Source organism: Pleurotus ostreatus, assembly GCF_014466165.1.
Source record: "Pleurotus ostreatus strain PC9 chromosome Unknown scaffold_4, whole genome shotgun sequence".
NCBI lineage: Eukaryota > Fungi > Basidiomycota > Agaricomycetes > Agaricales > Pleurotaceae > Pleurotus > Pleurotus ostreatus.
The window spans coordinates 799,258-813,654 of NW_023503159.1; the positions used below are offsets into that span (position 1 = coordinate 799,258).

Sequence of the window (14,397 nt, forward strand, 5' to 3'; positions counted from 1 at the left end):
GCGTCGTCCTGCATGGATGTAAGATACTAGGATGACACGCCAGTGGTACCCGTGATGGAGCTGTTGTTCTGCAAGACCGAAACAAGGGACGTTGGCTCCGCCGAAGTCCCTTGGGAAATAGAAAAACTATCCGCAGGAGCGGTGGCGGCGGACAATGCATGTCCTGTCCACTTACTAGGGCAAAGGCCAACTCTGCAGCAGCGCTTTCTGACCATCACTTGAAGCGATAGAAATCGGTGTAGTATCAATGTCCCCTTGCGCCCATGGTATGCCAAACGACGTCCCGGTTGGTAAAGCTGCTGGAGCCTTGCCCTCTAACCATTTGAGGTCCACAGATTGCTCTGCGCTCAGTCCTTTTGCACGGCTACGTACGCGATGCAGTATGTCGGACTAGAGAAAGGTTCGCGAGGAGGTGAATTCGGCATTTTGCGTTCCGGCTCGCGAAAGTAGCGAAACGGTGTCCGGCGGTCCGCTCGCGCGTTCACATACCGCGTCCCTGAATCACGTCAATAGGGGCTCCTCGCAAATCCTTTGCACAACGAGGGAACGAAGATGTCTTTCGAGCTTCCTACAACGATGTCTATTTTGTATTCACCACTAAGTAAAACTACCGTAACTCTCTTTCGGCGGCTGACCCATGGAATAGGATTGACTAGGTGATAACGGTTCCATTTCCACGTGGTGTATTTCACGACGCGAACTTTTATGATGCGATTTAAACAGAGAGCTTCGTGCAATCGTCAGGGCAAGTACATGGAATTCACGTTGGAAGTGACACAAGCCACTTACCTGAAAACTGAGCGTTTGGTTCCATAGCGAAGGACAAGCCTACCAGTTCATGTGGTTAACGAGGGACACGTAAATTGAATGGCGTCAACACATACAAGATTGTCCCGACGACAGTCGCCAGGACCAAGACGGGGTTTGGTCGTATGTGCTCAACCACCTCGTCTGGGACTTGCGGTGGTTCAGCGATTGGGTCTTCCGCGTCGTCGCTGCCTCCAGGCGATGGCGCTTCCGTAGCTCCCGGAGCTGTAGTTGTAACGTGCGATGCCTCCCGACACGCATGTCGGGACTTCCACTCAAATGTATGTGTACCGTTCCATCGCCACAGGTATGTAGGCTCACTCGGCTGAGTAAATATTAGTTTTTTTGCATGTAGACCCGTCGCCCAGACGAACCTCTTTCGAACTTGCATCGCAGATGAATTGAAAGTACGCCATCTGCGGTCTATCCGTGTAAGATCCCCCATGGATGAGGTATTGCACTATGGCTGAGTCCGTGCGCATATGAACAGCAGAACACGCGCAAATAACCTGGGCTTACTTTCCGTGTCGTTTGTCTCGGGGATCCTTCGTTTACCGAGTTGCGCACGCGGCGCGAGTTTGGGTGCGCCAGCGACTGGGATTACTTGTAAACGACGCTTCGGCTCCGAGGGATGGGATGGGCGGGTGTTCTCCACTATTCAAGCGAGTAAGCTCACCGTAGGAAGTGTGGATGGTACCCTTACCTATCAGACAAATCCAGGTGCCCTTCGGACACTGATACTCCTAGGTAAAGAAGCCATTTAAGCAAGAGACGACCTCGCACACCTGCAGTTCCGCTGGAAGCGTCCCATTCCAGTCCAAAGCACTCCGCAGTCCGATGGAATAAACACTGGTCGTCCTCGTGGGAGGAGTTTCTTCGACAATGCGGATTTTGATTGGTCGGGGATCGACTTCTATTGTCTTCTCGCCGGTAATTCCTTTGTGTCTGTGCAGTAAAGGACATAGATTGTACCGTAGTTTGTTATTCGCGAATGAAAAGGTGCAAGGGAGGGTGGTAGGGGTGGCTCCTGCGGCAAATATCTGTACAGAATCTGGGGCTGCTGCACAGGTAGAACCAGCGACCAAGGCAAACACGACAGGCCAAACGAGATGTCGCATCATGCTGTTCAAGTTCATGGTCGCCGACACACAACCTCGAGCTAGTTACCTTCGTACTGTAAGACATCCGCTATTTTCGCTATCGCTCTCAATGCCGCTTTCTCATCGGCAAGACGGACGGGCCGACCGGGACAACACACTGGTAAATCTGGACGAGCGCGCCGACGAAACGCCAGCACCTTGGCTGAGATATCGTGGAGAAGTGCACGCACTGTGAGAGAACTGGGAGGTAAACAGATATTCCGTCGTGTATGATTCTCGTCACGTGCGCGGCATACCAGAAGCCCAGAAAGCACTAACCCTCATCGTCAAGTTCATTTTGGCGGTGTCCCTCTGAGGCGCAATTCTCAGCACAATCCCCAATCTCGAGTTTACCGTCCTACGCACAGTCTCAGACATAGAGTCCCTACCTCGTCCTCCGTCAGCCGACCGTGCTTCGAATCCGTAGTACACATTGGGGTTTTCCGGCGATTCTCTCAGTCTGCGCGACGAGCTTCGGCCGTCCGCGGTGGTGGCCGCTCCATTGTGAAGGCGTCTTCTGGATTAGTGGTATTGATGTGCTGAAGGGTGCAACAGGAGTCTTGTGGATGTCCTTATTCGTGGGATTGGCATGTTTTCTATGGAACAAGATACGAAGCAGCTCACCTCAGTTCCGCGTGCGAGGAGGATGATATGACATGCCTGCCCTTTGAAACCTACATCACGCTTTAGGATATTCTCCCTATACTCTGCCCCTCTCGTATCGTTGGGAGTCGTCTGAGAAGCTATACGGCGCTTGACAAGGGCAATCTACACGACACTTGCATGCACAAAGCGTACATCCCAGTGTCAGACGATTTCTTATCGAAGTGGTGTAGAATCTACCGGGTGCGTGAGCATAGAATGTATTTGTGTTTGATCACGACTCCATTGACGAGATGGTTGGTGTCTTGAGGATCTTTGGAAAGGTCGTCTTGGACTAGCGCGGCCGACGTAGCATAGCCGATTGTGTGGTGAGACCCAAAAGGACAGAGTCTTCTGCAAAGGTCCCTTAAGGTCTAGACGAGCCATTGGGTGGTCAGAAAGACTGGGGATGAATACAGTGACCATGATAGAGGACAGCGCGAACTTGAACGTTACGAGACCGGAATGGAATGGAGGCTCGTTAGTATGAAGTGCTCTGAAACTTTGGGACAGGGTCCAGCGAGGAGCTAGGAACAGCGATCTCATTGGTTCGGCCGGGATTTCTCAGCCCGCTATTGGCTGTCTGGATGTTTGTCTTTATTTGCTCGAAAAAAAGCTCTTTCTCTTCTGATTGGCTGGAGTGAGCGCCTAATATCGCCAGACGACATTAGGGCGCTACAAGTAAGTGGTCATGTGAGCCCCCTTGTGTTGGATTTCAGCAATCTTGGCGGTACAGGGGTATAGGAGATGCACGTGACTACCGTAATATCGTGTCGCGTGCATGTATCATTTTCTTTATGCGTTTGCTGGAGTCCCAGCCAAACACAATATATCTACTTGCTCACTCGGAATTCGCGCGACCTCACCAGCTTATTTCAACACCTTGATAGCCCCTGATAGCAAAGGGCATGAAGAGGGCACCCAAAACTAACCAGGGGCCGAATGAGGCCAACCGTAGGTTGGGCGATGAGGCCCAATTTGCAATGCAGCACTTAGAACAGCTTCAGTGAGAGTAATCAGTGTGGGGATGGCCTACAATAGTTGCCAACATCCCTTATGCAGTGCAAGATGCCACAAAAACAAGCACCAAAGTTCAGATAGTTGCAATTGGGAATTCTGAACATGAACCAAATACATGTGGCCCAAGTGTTGAGTCACTGCGGGCATTGCCCGAAAACATTGACGGTGATACTGTGATGACACGCGGATATTATTCAAGTTTTAAACACTGTACTTCTGACAGCAATATTTAATAGTAAATTCTGAATTTCAACCAAAATAAAATCATCATATCCCATGCACTGAAATTGTAAATATCATCATCATATCATTCAAGGGAGATATAGTGATTAAATGAAGCTGACAATAAAAAATTCCTCTGAGAGGATACCCTGGAATTATCTTAGATGAAAATCAGACCTACCTTGAGTGATTAAAATCAAAATATCCCCAAGCTTTTGTCTGGGAGGATATGTTGGTGATATTCAGCATATCCTCCCAGGTATCTCTTCCATTTAATCACACCTATTAATGAGCTCATACTCTGAGTATCAATCAATGTATATTCAAAATATCACCGGCCGTTTTCGATCGATCGATCGGTATGTATTCATTCCAAGTTGTAAGTGATACACGCGCAAGAAGGGATTCAATATATGTATGGAATACGAGGATTTAGTGACCGAATCTGAGGGGGAAGTAGTGTCTGCGCAGCTCTACGGGACCGCGTGTGCCGTCGTATGATGCGAATTCGGGGTCGTTACCGTCGACGGTTATTGTAGCTCGCAATAATCCATTGCGATATACGTATACGGTCGCCGATAGTTCGAGTCCAGGAGATTTCGACGCGCCTCTGTACTCACAGTCCTCAGTTGCTGAAACGTTAGGATAACAGCGATCTTACGTGATACAGAGCGCGTCTCCATTCTTGATGCAATCGCCAAAGGGCAGAATCGCGGTGTTGTAGACGTCCATCGCGAGTTTGTGAGTAACGTCGGGGGTATAGTATGTTTGGTTAATCGACATGATTCTGTGAGCAAGCGAGAGTCAGAAGAGAAAAGCCGTATGAAAGGCAGGGCATACCTTTGAGCGTTGTTGGTGACGGTGAGAAGGAGGGAGGTTTGATGGCTGAAAGCAATTATTTGTACCTTCTCATTGTTTGTCGTACATACTAGCCATCGCAAATACAAATGATCCACAGAACAATATTGAATCCAGTGGTCAGGACAATATATACTTAATGTAGTGTACACTTAAGCCTATGGATCTGCTGAGCGTCGTCACAAGTTCAATAAACGTGATTTTCTGTTCGTATCGCGACGTTGAAGTCCAGCCTCGTTCGCCTTCGTCGAGCAAGATTGGCCACCGCCCCAGCTCTCCCTGTGTTGCTCGTTTTCGACCCGTTTGACCTCAAACGTTCCTTCCGTCTCACTCCCTCCCTCTTCGTATGCGTACTGACTTCCCCTCGTGAATCGTAGATGATGACGGCTGCTTTCGTGTCCTCAAGTCCTCGGTGCAATATGGTCTTCTTCATGCGTTTCCCCTCTCCTCATGGGCGTTCATGTTCTTCGGCATTCGTGGTTTCCATTGTCCCCTTCCTCGTTCGCATTCCATACCCTTTTCATCCATCAGCGTCCGTATTTGCGTCTCCCCCTGCCCCGGTGGTAATGTTCTCCCTTCATCTACGCACCCGCCCGTCCAAGCTCATGCCCATCCCCCTCTAACCTCCCAGCCTCCTTGTTCGAGTTCTAACATACGCGCACCGGCGTCTGGTGTCGTGGGATGTAGGATTTATGGAGTGCTGGACTGCGTACGCCCATTCCTGCGCTGTAGGAAGTTTTCCCCTTCCTCCTCGCACTCCGCGATCGCAATCGCGGACAAGGATGACGACGCCTACGAAAATACCGTGCATTTCGACCGTTTGATCCTTTTCGTCCCATTGAGTACGCCCATTTTGACGCTTCGTCTCGTAATCCCGACCAGCGCTAGCCCACCCCATTCCACAGCTGCCAGCACGGCGCACGTGTGCTCGTCTGCGCTGTTTTCTGGTCGTTTCCCCGCCGGCTGTCTTTTGGTTCTCTTGTTCGAGGTTCTTCTGCGCTTGCGGTGTTCCAGAGGTTTCCCAGAGTTTATAGGCCTGGCTTTTGTTGATTTTTCATTCATTGGTGGGAGCTCCGGCGTGCAGACTCCATTTTGGTTCAATGCTGCAGGGGATACGGAGATTTTATGGGGCGCCCGAAGGTTCGCGCCGCGTAGTTGCCAGGGATGTAATAGACGACGGCAGGGGTTGGGTTGGGTAAAGGCCGGGCCTGGTTGTGAGACACGGGCGTCGTGTTAGATGGCGTTGGGGGGACCGAGAAAGTTGGGAGCATTAGAGTTGGGAGTCGAAGGTGGATGGCGGGAGGCGGGCTTGGGGGTGATCGAGAAAGGCCAAGCAGCTGACTTGATGAGATAGAGAGAAAAAGCAAAGTGAGGAGTGACGCTGGGCGACATGGACAGGTAGCTGGGGAGTTATGAAAGGGACGTCAGCCGGCTTAATTGTGGATGTAGGTGCCCCTTTTGGACGAATGCCGACGCCCGGCCGGATGGATTCCTTACGCGGCTCGCCCATTTTGGTAGTGAGTTGGTGTCCAATGACAAATCCCGACGCTCGCGCGCCTCTCCCATTTAATCCCTGTCCGACGCCCGTGGCATGATGCGCATCAGCGCTATTTGCCATTTTCCTCTTCATTATACTTATCATAGCTTCGTCGTCCCCTTAGAAACGCCGCCTGAGATATTGAGACATCGTCGGGTTGAAGCTACCCCCCGTATAATTATATATGTGCGATGTCCTAGCTAGCTACCGCTGAGCAACGGTATGGTGAGTGGCTGACGAAAGGGTTGTTGAGACCTGCTGCGGCCGCTCTTACCCCCGTCGCAGAAGGCAATGCGAATGAAGCTGTACCTTATCGACTGGAGCACGATCGATGATCCCATCCGTGGAAGCTGAACATAGTTGTGCAATTTCTATAGCTACTTGACTTGCCATCTTTGGCAAGACTTTAGAGAACCAGCCACTCCCGAACTCGGCATCTGTAATCTCCAACCCGCCTACAAAATTTTGTAGGCGGGTTGGAGATTACGATAGCTGCGTGAAAGACAGACCTTGTGTTGGAAGAGTAAATTGGGGTCACGATAGGGCACACAATAGATGTCAGTGAGTATATATGTGACGAATGAGCACACGATGAAAGGAATACTCACAAATAATTAGAGGCCCACAAAGCTCGAAGAGATTCGAGACAGCTGACAAGCCTGCAGCGTGAGTGTTAGATGGCCAGGGGTGAGAGGACGAGTGAACTAATCACCAGTGGCTCCACTTAAGGCAACGCAATCGCAACGGCAGCACCAAATCACGAAGCTGCAGTATATATCGATGATCATGGTGCGGCTGGGGTTGATCCTCGATTATTAGGTGCATGCGTCTTGACTCCCAATGATCACCCAAGGCAGTATAGCGTTGAACACTGTACTTCTCGAGAGCAGAGCATACGGATACGAAGGTGAACGTTCACAGCTGAGCGCCGTTAACTTTGGTGAGAACACAGTCACCTGACAGTCAAAATCAGAAGTCCAGAACCTCCCAGAACCAAGTAAAAATATTGTAACTCAGCCTAATTAGTTTCCTTATATGGGTTACTGATTATACCTAATACCAGGTGGCGCTTGCAGCACTTAAGTACATCTACATACCTTGCTTGATGCAGGCTCTATGTCACAGAAGTCAAAGCGTGGACTATGTTGAGCCTATTCTCCCGGCCTCCCCTCGCTCGCACATTTGTGTTGTATACAAGAAATCACTTGCAAGGCGGGGATGCATCGGCCACAGAGAAGCCCATACCCAAGCTGTCTGAATCTCACCTCGCTCTCCGACAACGCCATTGTAGTTGTGACACCCGTCAACGTCGTTAGCCGACGGAGTGTATTTTAATTATCAGAAGAACAGCCAACTGCCAGATCTGCATGCTCGTACGAAGTGCTGCCCATTGTTGGATAAGAAACTAAACCGTAAATTTCTCGCTGGTCTGGATTGCACTCGAGCTCGTAAAGTTCGTGTTGATGTTCGCATAACCTAAGTACAGACATTTGCACAACAACTTAAGATAGACAACTCACTGCGCTGATCAGCGCAGTGAGTTGTCTGCTCAGTCAGGGGCAGGGGGCTGAGAAAGGGGAATGTATCACATGCTGAGCGTTACCGTTGACCTTGCAAGCAATAATATATAGACCTTACACTAGTACAGGATCTCATATATATAGACATTGAGACGCGGAAGAATTGAGCCAACAAGAATACAAATCGACTCCCCAATTATTCCTGGTCGTCCGTCTTGACTGGCTTAGTCGTGGGCACGTTTCCCAGTTCTCCCTTGGCTCCCCTAGGACTCAGCTGCACAGCGGGAATACTCCCCAAATATTCCTTTCCTTCCAATTGTTCTTGCTTGCAGTCCACCGTAACCAGTGCTTCCTTAGGTCCCTTGGACTTCAGGTGAGTGACCCATGCTCTAATTTCTGGCCTGTAAAAGGCGGTGAAGGCGAGAGAAATCACCGAAAAGGCAATCAAGTAGTGCGCAACGATGGATATGCCTGGCTCTCGTATAGTGATGATCCGCTCCGTCATCTGAATAACGGTGACAGTGGATGGCGGTGTGGCTTCAAGTAGCGTCGTTGTAACAACGAAGGTAGGAGTGCCCTCGCCAATAGGGTCGCTGGCCGGTGGAGAGTCGTCGTGGTTGGACTCGATACTTGCAGAAGATTCGAGGTCTGCGCGAGTCGACTCAGGCGAGATGACCCTAGATTCTGAGAGGTGTAAAGAGGGGGATGAAAGAGGCGCCAAGTTGGTCGTTGGGGTTGATAGAACATGGGACTGCGAAGCCGATTGGTGGGGAGAGATGTCCTCGGTGGCGTCTACACGAAGGCGGCTCGCCGGTGCGGCAGGCTCTGATGCGATCACCGACTCTGACGCAACCGCCGACTCTGACGCAACCACCGACTCTGACGCAACTGCCGACTCTGACGCAACCACCGACTCTGACGCAACCACTGAGTCAGATGCAGCTCTGGGCTTTGATGCGACCACGGGCACAGGCTCTGATGCGACCACGGGCTCTGACGCAGCCACTGGACCTGACGCAGCTACAGGTTCTGACGCGATCACTGGAACAGACACGGCTTGCAATTTGAGGGGAAGGCTGAAGGGAAGGTCGAAAGTGATGTTGTCTGGCCAAAAGCGTACAGCAGCTGTAAGGATGGCGGACTTCCGCAGCGCAACCCCAAGCATTACCACGAAGATCGCAACCCAAATCTTGCCGCAACCCAGCCCAAAAATTCTTCCCTTTTGTGTATCTCGAGCCGAAGGAGAAGACTCTAAGAATTGGAGGATGTGACAGTAGATATTCCTAGCGTTACTATCTGCGGTTATGAGCCGGAAAGTCTGGTCGCTGGGTCGGCGAGTGACGTCCTATAGAATAAGAGGTCAGCCTAGAGTGAACCTTGAGGATACCATCTCGGTAGTTCTTACCAATCTCCGTAGACTACATGATGAGGCATCTCTAAGAACAGGTGCAGATATTGAGTCATGCTTGTTTCCTGTCCTAACGTTTGAGAACGTAAGGATCGACTCGGCCCCCCCTATGGCAACGGTGTCTGAATCGACGAAGACCATGTCGACTCCGTATATATGATCCTTCCGGATAACCCCGTGTTCGTATATCTCTTGTTTGAGGAGAAGATTGCGGCCGGGAACTGAGTACGACTCCGCTCCAGAATGCACATGCACAATAGTGATAAGATCCTGTGTTGGAGACATTGCCGCTGTGAGGCTACGGTGGTTTGCTTCATCAGTCAGTACCTAAAGCGAAGGTTCATATTCGAAGCTTACATGGTGTCCGAGGCTGTGGTAAAGACGGTCCATAGAGTCCCAGGACGCGAATCATCGGTGGAGTAGGCACTGCGAGTAAAATGTCAAATGCCAAAGCAAAGAAATAAGTCTCTAAAGACACATACACTGCCGCTGGAATGTTGTTAGGTAGGTTGAGCAGAGAAATGACAACCAGCGAGTTGGTCTCGTAGTAAAAAAGCTTCTGTGGCTTGGTTCGAGGCCGTATACCTAGATCGTGTTCATGATATTTGCCTGATATATATATATATATATATGAGGCTTCTCCTGCTGAATGAAGGGCTTGACTTACCGAATGACCGTCGTTTGATGATCTTAACTTGCTCCCCGTATGCAACGGCAAACTGAGACCCTGACGGAGAAAATGCAATGTCGTATATTGGGCCATCGAAAGAGAGTCTATGGTAGGGATCCTAACTGGGGTGTCAGACCAATGTATATGCGCGCACAAGTTGGACTCCGTTCGCGAGTTGAACTCGCGAATGAAGACATACCTTCGTGTGTGATCTCATATCTTTGTCAATGTCATATCCAATGACGTTGCCGTTGGAAAATCCGACGTAAACTTCTGATTCCTTGGGATGCCATTCCAAAGCTCGAATAGCGTTTGGACTACTTCCCGACTGGGACACAGTTTTGCGACGAATAATTGTGAGGTCTTGGGCATCATGAACCTAATAAATAAGATAGATAAGGTCCAGTAATCCAATTTCTCATCTCCGTAGTCACGTACGGTCAGAGTGCCGTCTAAATCTGCCACTGCAATCAATCCGTGGGCGGGAGATGAGTACTTGATCCTTGTAACGCAAATGTGCGGCGACCCAAGTCGAACTTTCGCTTTCTGTAAAGCAACCGATCCAAGGAAAGACGAAGGCATATATGTCGAATTCGGGGCGCGTTCGAAGTGGCTATAGTATGCTATTTCCACGAGAAAAGGAAATACATTTATAGTATAATGGAAATGGATTCAAACGTAAGTACTTGCATTCATGAGGCCATAATTGATCGCGAGCTCGAGCCCGTGCGTTGCTTCACGTTGTAGCCTCATCAATGAGTTGAACTCGTTGATGATGCGTGCATACATGATGGGCATGGGCATGGCCCGACGGCCCCAATTAGCAGCGCAACATGTCGCCATGCGTGGCGCCGATCGGCGGACTTTGAAATTGGCTTGCCTTTGAGGCGTGCGTAGACATTCCTTATAAGGAGTACTAGTCTTCACGAACTGTACTAGCTATAGGGCGCGTCAGCTGCCAGTGCTATAACGCTCCCGTCGACGTGTCTCGATCAGATCATCAACGAGTTCAACTCGCTGATGATCAAGACTGCAATGGAAGCCAATCTAGATATTTGTATAACGCTACATGTATATATGTATACGTACGTACCGGTGAACATGCACATCATAGCACTCTCTTCAAGATGATGGCCATGGTACCCTATTCATGGCCAGTAAAGAATACGCACTATCCAATAAAGAATGCGCACCAATATCGAATGCGAGAAACGGACAACGAATTCAAAGCTACTAGCTATGCTAGCTATAGCTATGCAGCAAGCTTCGCAACTGCACCCTCCGGTTGCGGCAGCCCGGCACCGCCAACCCACGAAAGTGATGAATCGACATCACACCATGGCCACGGCCATGCTCTAACTAGCTATTATAGCCCTAGCCGTACGTGTACATGTTCATAAATTCGCGCTCACTACTCACAAATAGTACTGACGAATATCCTCTAGAGCCCAGACAGAGCTACTCCGAATTCGCGGCCCGTATCTCTTGTTTCCACTGGCGCCAACAATGTACGCTTTCCTTCTTTATTCAAAAAGCTTTGAAAATACATATGCATATAGCAGCTGTGGCTCCTGCCGGTCCCGCGCACATTTCGGGCGCGGGTCCGGTTCGCAGACCGCGTGGCAAACCAGGTCAGTCACGTCGGATGCACTAGATGACTTTCGCTGTCCCTAAAATCTAGAATTCCCAGTCTGTAGCTACCCGCAGCGGCCTCACTCAGTGGCAGCCGATTCTTACTATCAAAGGGCTTGCCTTTCAGAAACTTACAGCAGGCACGCTGAATTCGAATCGTCTCCTCCCACGCGACTGCAGGCAATTGCGACACGCCAGCGCCAGCGTTCGTTGCAATTGACTCCCAAACCAGACCCCGGTCTTTTAGCCCTTGCAAATCGACAAAGAAGAACTTTCTTGAGGACACGCGGTGATCCGAGTCCTGCTATCTTTCTCAGTAAACAAGCAGCCGGCACTTCTTCTGGCGGCCGTTCAGAGGCCCCTCTTATCATGGCTTCCCAAGGAAGTCTGGTGAGCCACCCAACCGGCAGGGAGCCTCCTCCACAGACAGACGACGCCAATCAACAAAGAATCCATTCGCCGACCACATCACATGAGACGGACCCTGTCTTCCTCAGTCCCAATTCACGATCACCATCCACTTCTGGCAATTCTGACATGTGGAGGAATTCTCAAAGAAGTCTCGCCGGCCAGACCCAAGCCGCCTCTAACAGCCATTCGCCTGCTGCTGATGCCTACGACTCGATAATCAGTCCAGGTACATATCCTCTATTTATTCGCCCTCCCTGGTTAACTCTTTCTTTCAGAGGTTGCGGGTTCTTTAGGCGTTGCTAGTGACCGCAACAGAGGTTGTAAGTGGATGTGGTTCAATGATGAGTATAATTCATATTGATTGAAGTATGCCTAGCTGGCGCCGCCTCGAATACCCTTAGACTCATTAACCGAATTCTGACCACTTCGTTCACTGCGGCTCACTCTTTAACAACATACGCAATGAGTCCCAAGCACCAAGCGCGAGTCGCTGAAATGACGCCCGGGGCCCTCGACGACTTGCTGGACGAGATAGACATACCACTCCCAGGGTTACAGGCGAATGATCACTCGGTACCGGGTGCCGCGAATGAATGGTATAGCTCATTCCAGATGAACATGGAATCAAATCGCGACGCTATGGTGGTGGAATCACTGCGTGATCAAGATATCGAAATCAGCTCTCAAGATGATGGATATCCTGGACCTGAAGGGAATTTGCAGAGGGATGAAGAAGGGCGAGCACAGGATGTCCAGATGGGCGAAGAAGGACAAGTACAGGACGGCCAGAGGGGTGGTGAAACGCAAGGCGGACAGAGGGACGATGAAAGAGCAGCGGATGGCCAGAGGGGACATGGTGAAGGGCGAGCACAGAATGAACAGAGGGTTGGCGAAGAACGAGCGCAGGACGGACACAGGGACAACGAAAGAGGAGCACATGATGACCAGAGGGGTGATGAAGGACAGGATGGACAGAGGGGTGGCGAAGGACGAGCGCAGGGCGGACAGATGGATGGAGAAGAACTTCCGCAAGATCGATGGAGGGATGAAGAAGATCGCGATCGCCCACGGGGTGGTCCCCCTCAGCAGGACCAGGGGGCGGGTCCTCATGCCGAGTTATATGGTCTCATCCAAGGGTTGGTCGACGAGATGCGGGCAGATTGTCAAATTCTTGTGCAACAAATTGGTATCGGGTTTGAAAGAACGACAGACCTCATCCAACAGGTTCTAGGACGTCGTGTTGCAGAAGAGACACCAACACCCCCCGCGGCTGGTCGAAGCAAGCGCAGCCAACCAAAGATTACAGGCAACGCGAAGCGAAGGAGTCCAGACGTAACCCTTCTTGCAGTGCGTTAAATGCCCCACCCATTTTCTTTCGTTTTGACAACAGCCTATATTTGTAGTCTCAAGTTAGAAAGTTCTTCACCCTGCTTGTCGGGGAGGTTAACTTGCTACAACCATCAGTGGGCGCAGAAGAAGCCCAAAACTATGCCAATATGTGGAACGCCCGTAAGGGTATCAATGTCCCTCCTTGTTGCGACGAAGACAATTTCTGATATGATCTCCTTGGGACGCCAAGAAGCCCATGGAATCAATCTGCAGCGCGAGTATTTGCAGTAGCATTCCGTCGCTGGGCCCAGGTGGACCTAGACCACACCGCGACTACGGACACATTTTTCACTTGGATCAAGTCCTTGAAGCAAAATTACAAGAAATCACAATTGAACGCCGCCGAGCAAGGTCGCGCTCAGTCCTTGGCACGACGAAAAACTCGCAAGAGAGCGGTATGTCAGTTTAGCCTTGCAGACTACCCCCTGAGTAATTACTATATGAGTTCAGTTGTTTCATTTACGGCTGGAAGCAGCCCAACAACACCCCCTCCTACAGCGTCATGTAGACATCATGCAGCGTTTGGGACCCGATGGCATGTCTAGCGACGAATCCGATGTGGAGGATGGCCGTGGAGGAGAAGACCCAGCTAACCCGACGCGCCCAATATTTCGGGTGGTTGCCCCTGGCTGGAGAGCGCACGAAGTGGGTGAATGGCTGGAACCCTTCGACTCAATCCACTTGTTTTCCCGCCGTAACAGCGACGATCTCCGCGGCCAGTATCCTCAACTTCGGTTACGCACCTCACGTACGCGTACTGTCGATCGTACCGCGAGGGCCGTCAAAGACCTCCCCGTCAATGCCTACGATCCAGCGTGGCTTGAGCAACAAACCCAGGCCGATTTCACCGTTCACACCACTAATCAACGTTACGAATTTCAGCACGACAATAGGCTGTTCAGGTGAGTTGCTGCGATTCTCATCTAGTCATTGGTAACCAACAAGAATGCATACATAGGTTGGCTCGCTGAAACTCAGTTCTAGTGTCCTGTCGATTAATATGATAGGGTTTTTTGTCCATCGATTTTCTTGATCATAGTCTCATATCAGTATTCTCAGTTCGAACTGGCGTAAATCATAAACTTCAAAAAATATACCTATTTATCTATATATTTTCGATGTCCGTATAAGTTGTGATTGAC

General features: G+C 50.4%; 3 protein-coding genes across 3 annotated transcripts; 1 reads left to right on the plus strand and 2 right to left on the minus strand.

Annotated features, from left to right (window-relative positions):
• Nucleotides 1-844: 844 nt before the first annotated feature.
• Nucleotides 845-1,928, minus strand: PC9H_006089 (uncharacterized protein; the record flags this gene model as incomplete). Its single annotated transcript, XM_036775643.1, has 5 exons — nt 845-1,132; nt 1,182-1,267; nt 1,327-1,461; nt 1,505-1,541; nt 1,593-1,928. 5 exons carry the CDS (start codon nt 1,926-1,928, stop codon nt 845-847), a joined length of 882 nt encoding a protein of 293 aa, XP_036631662.1.
• Nucleotides 1,929-7,941: 6,013 nt separating this feature from the next.
• On the minus strand, nt 7,942-10,666 carry PC9H_006090 (uncharacterized protein; the record flags this gene model as incomplete). Its single annotated transcript, XM_036775644.1, has 8 exons — nt 7,942-9,090; nt 9,151-9,451; nt 9,511-9,579; nt 9,636-9,762; nt 9,821-9,941; nt 10,023-10,202; nt 10,262-10,446; nt 10,510-10,666. 8 exons carry the CDS (start codon nt 10,664-10,666, stop codon nt 7,942-7,944), a joined length of 2,289 nt encoding a protein of 762 aa, XP_036631663.1.
• Nucleotides 10,667-11,824: 1,158 nt separating this feature from the next.
• PC9H_006091 (uncharacterized protein) lies at nt 11,825-14,161 on the plus strand (the record flags this gene model as incomplete). The annotated part of the gene is made up of 6 exons (XM_036775645.1): nt 11,825-12,092; nt 12,142-12,186; nt 12,243-13,213; nt 13,270-13,375; nt 13,469-13,650; nt 13,706-14,161. 6 exons carry the CDS (start codon nt 11,825-11,827, stop codon nt 14,159-14,161), a joined length of 2,028 nt encoding a protein of 675 aa, XP_036631664.1.
• Nucleotides 14,162-14,397: the final 236 nt, after the last annotated feature.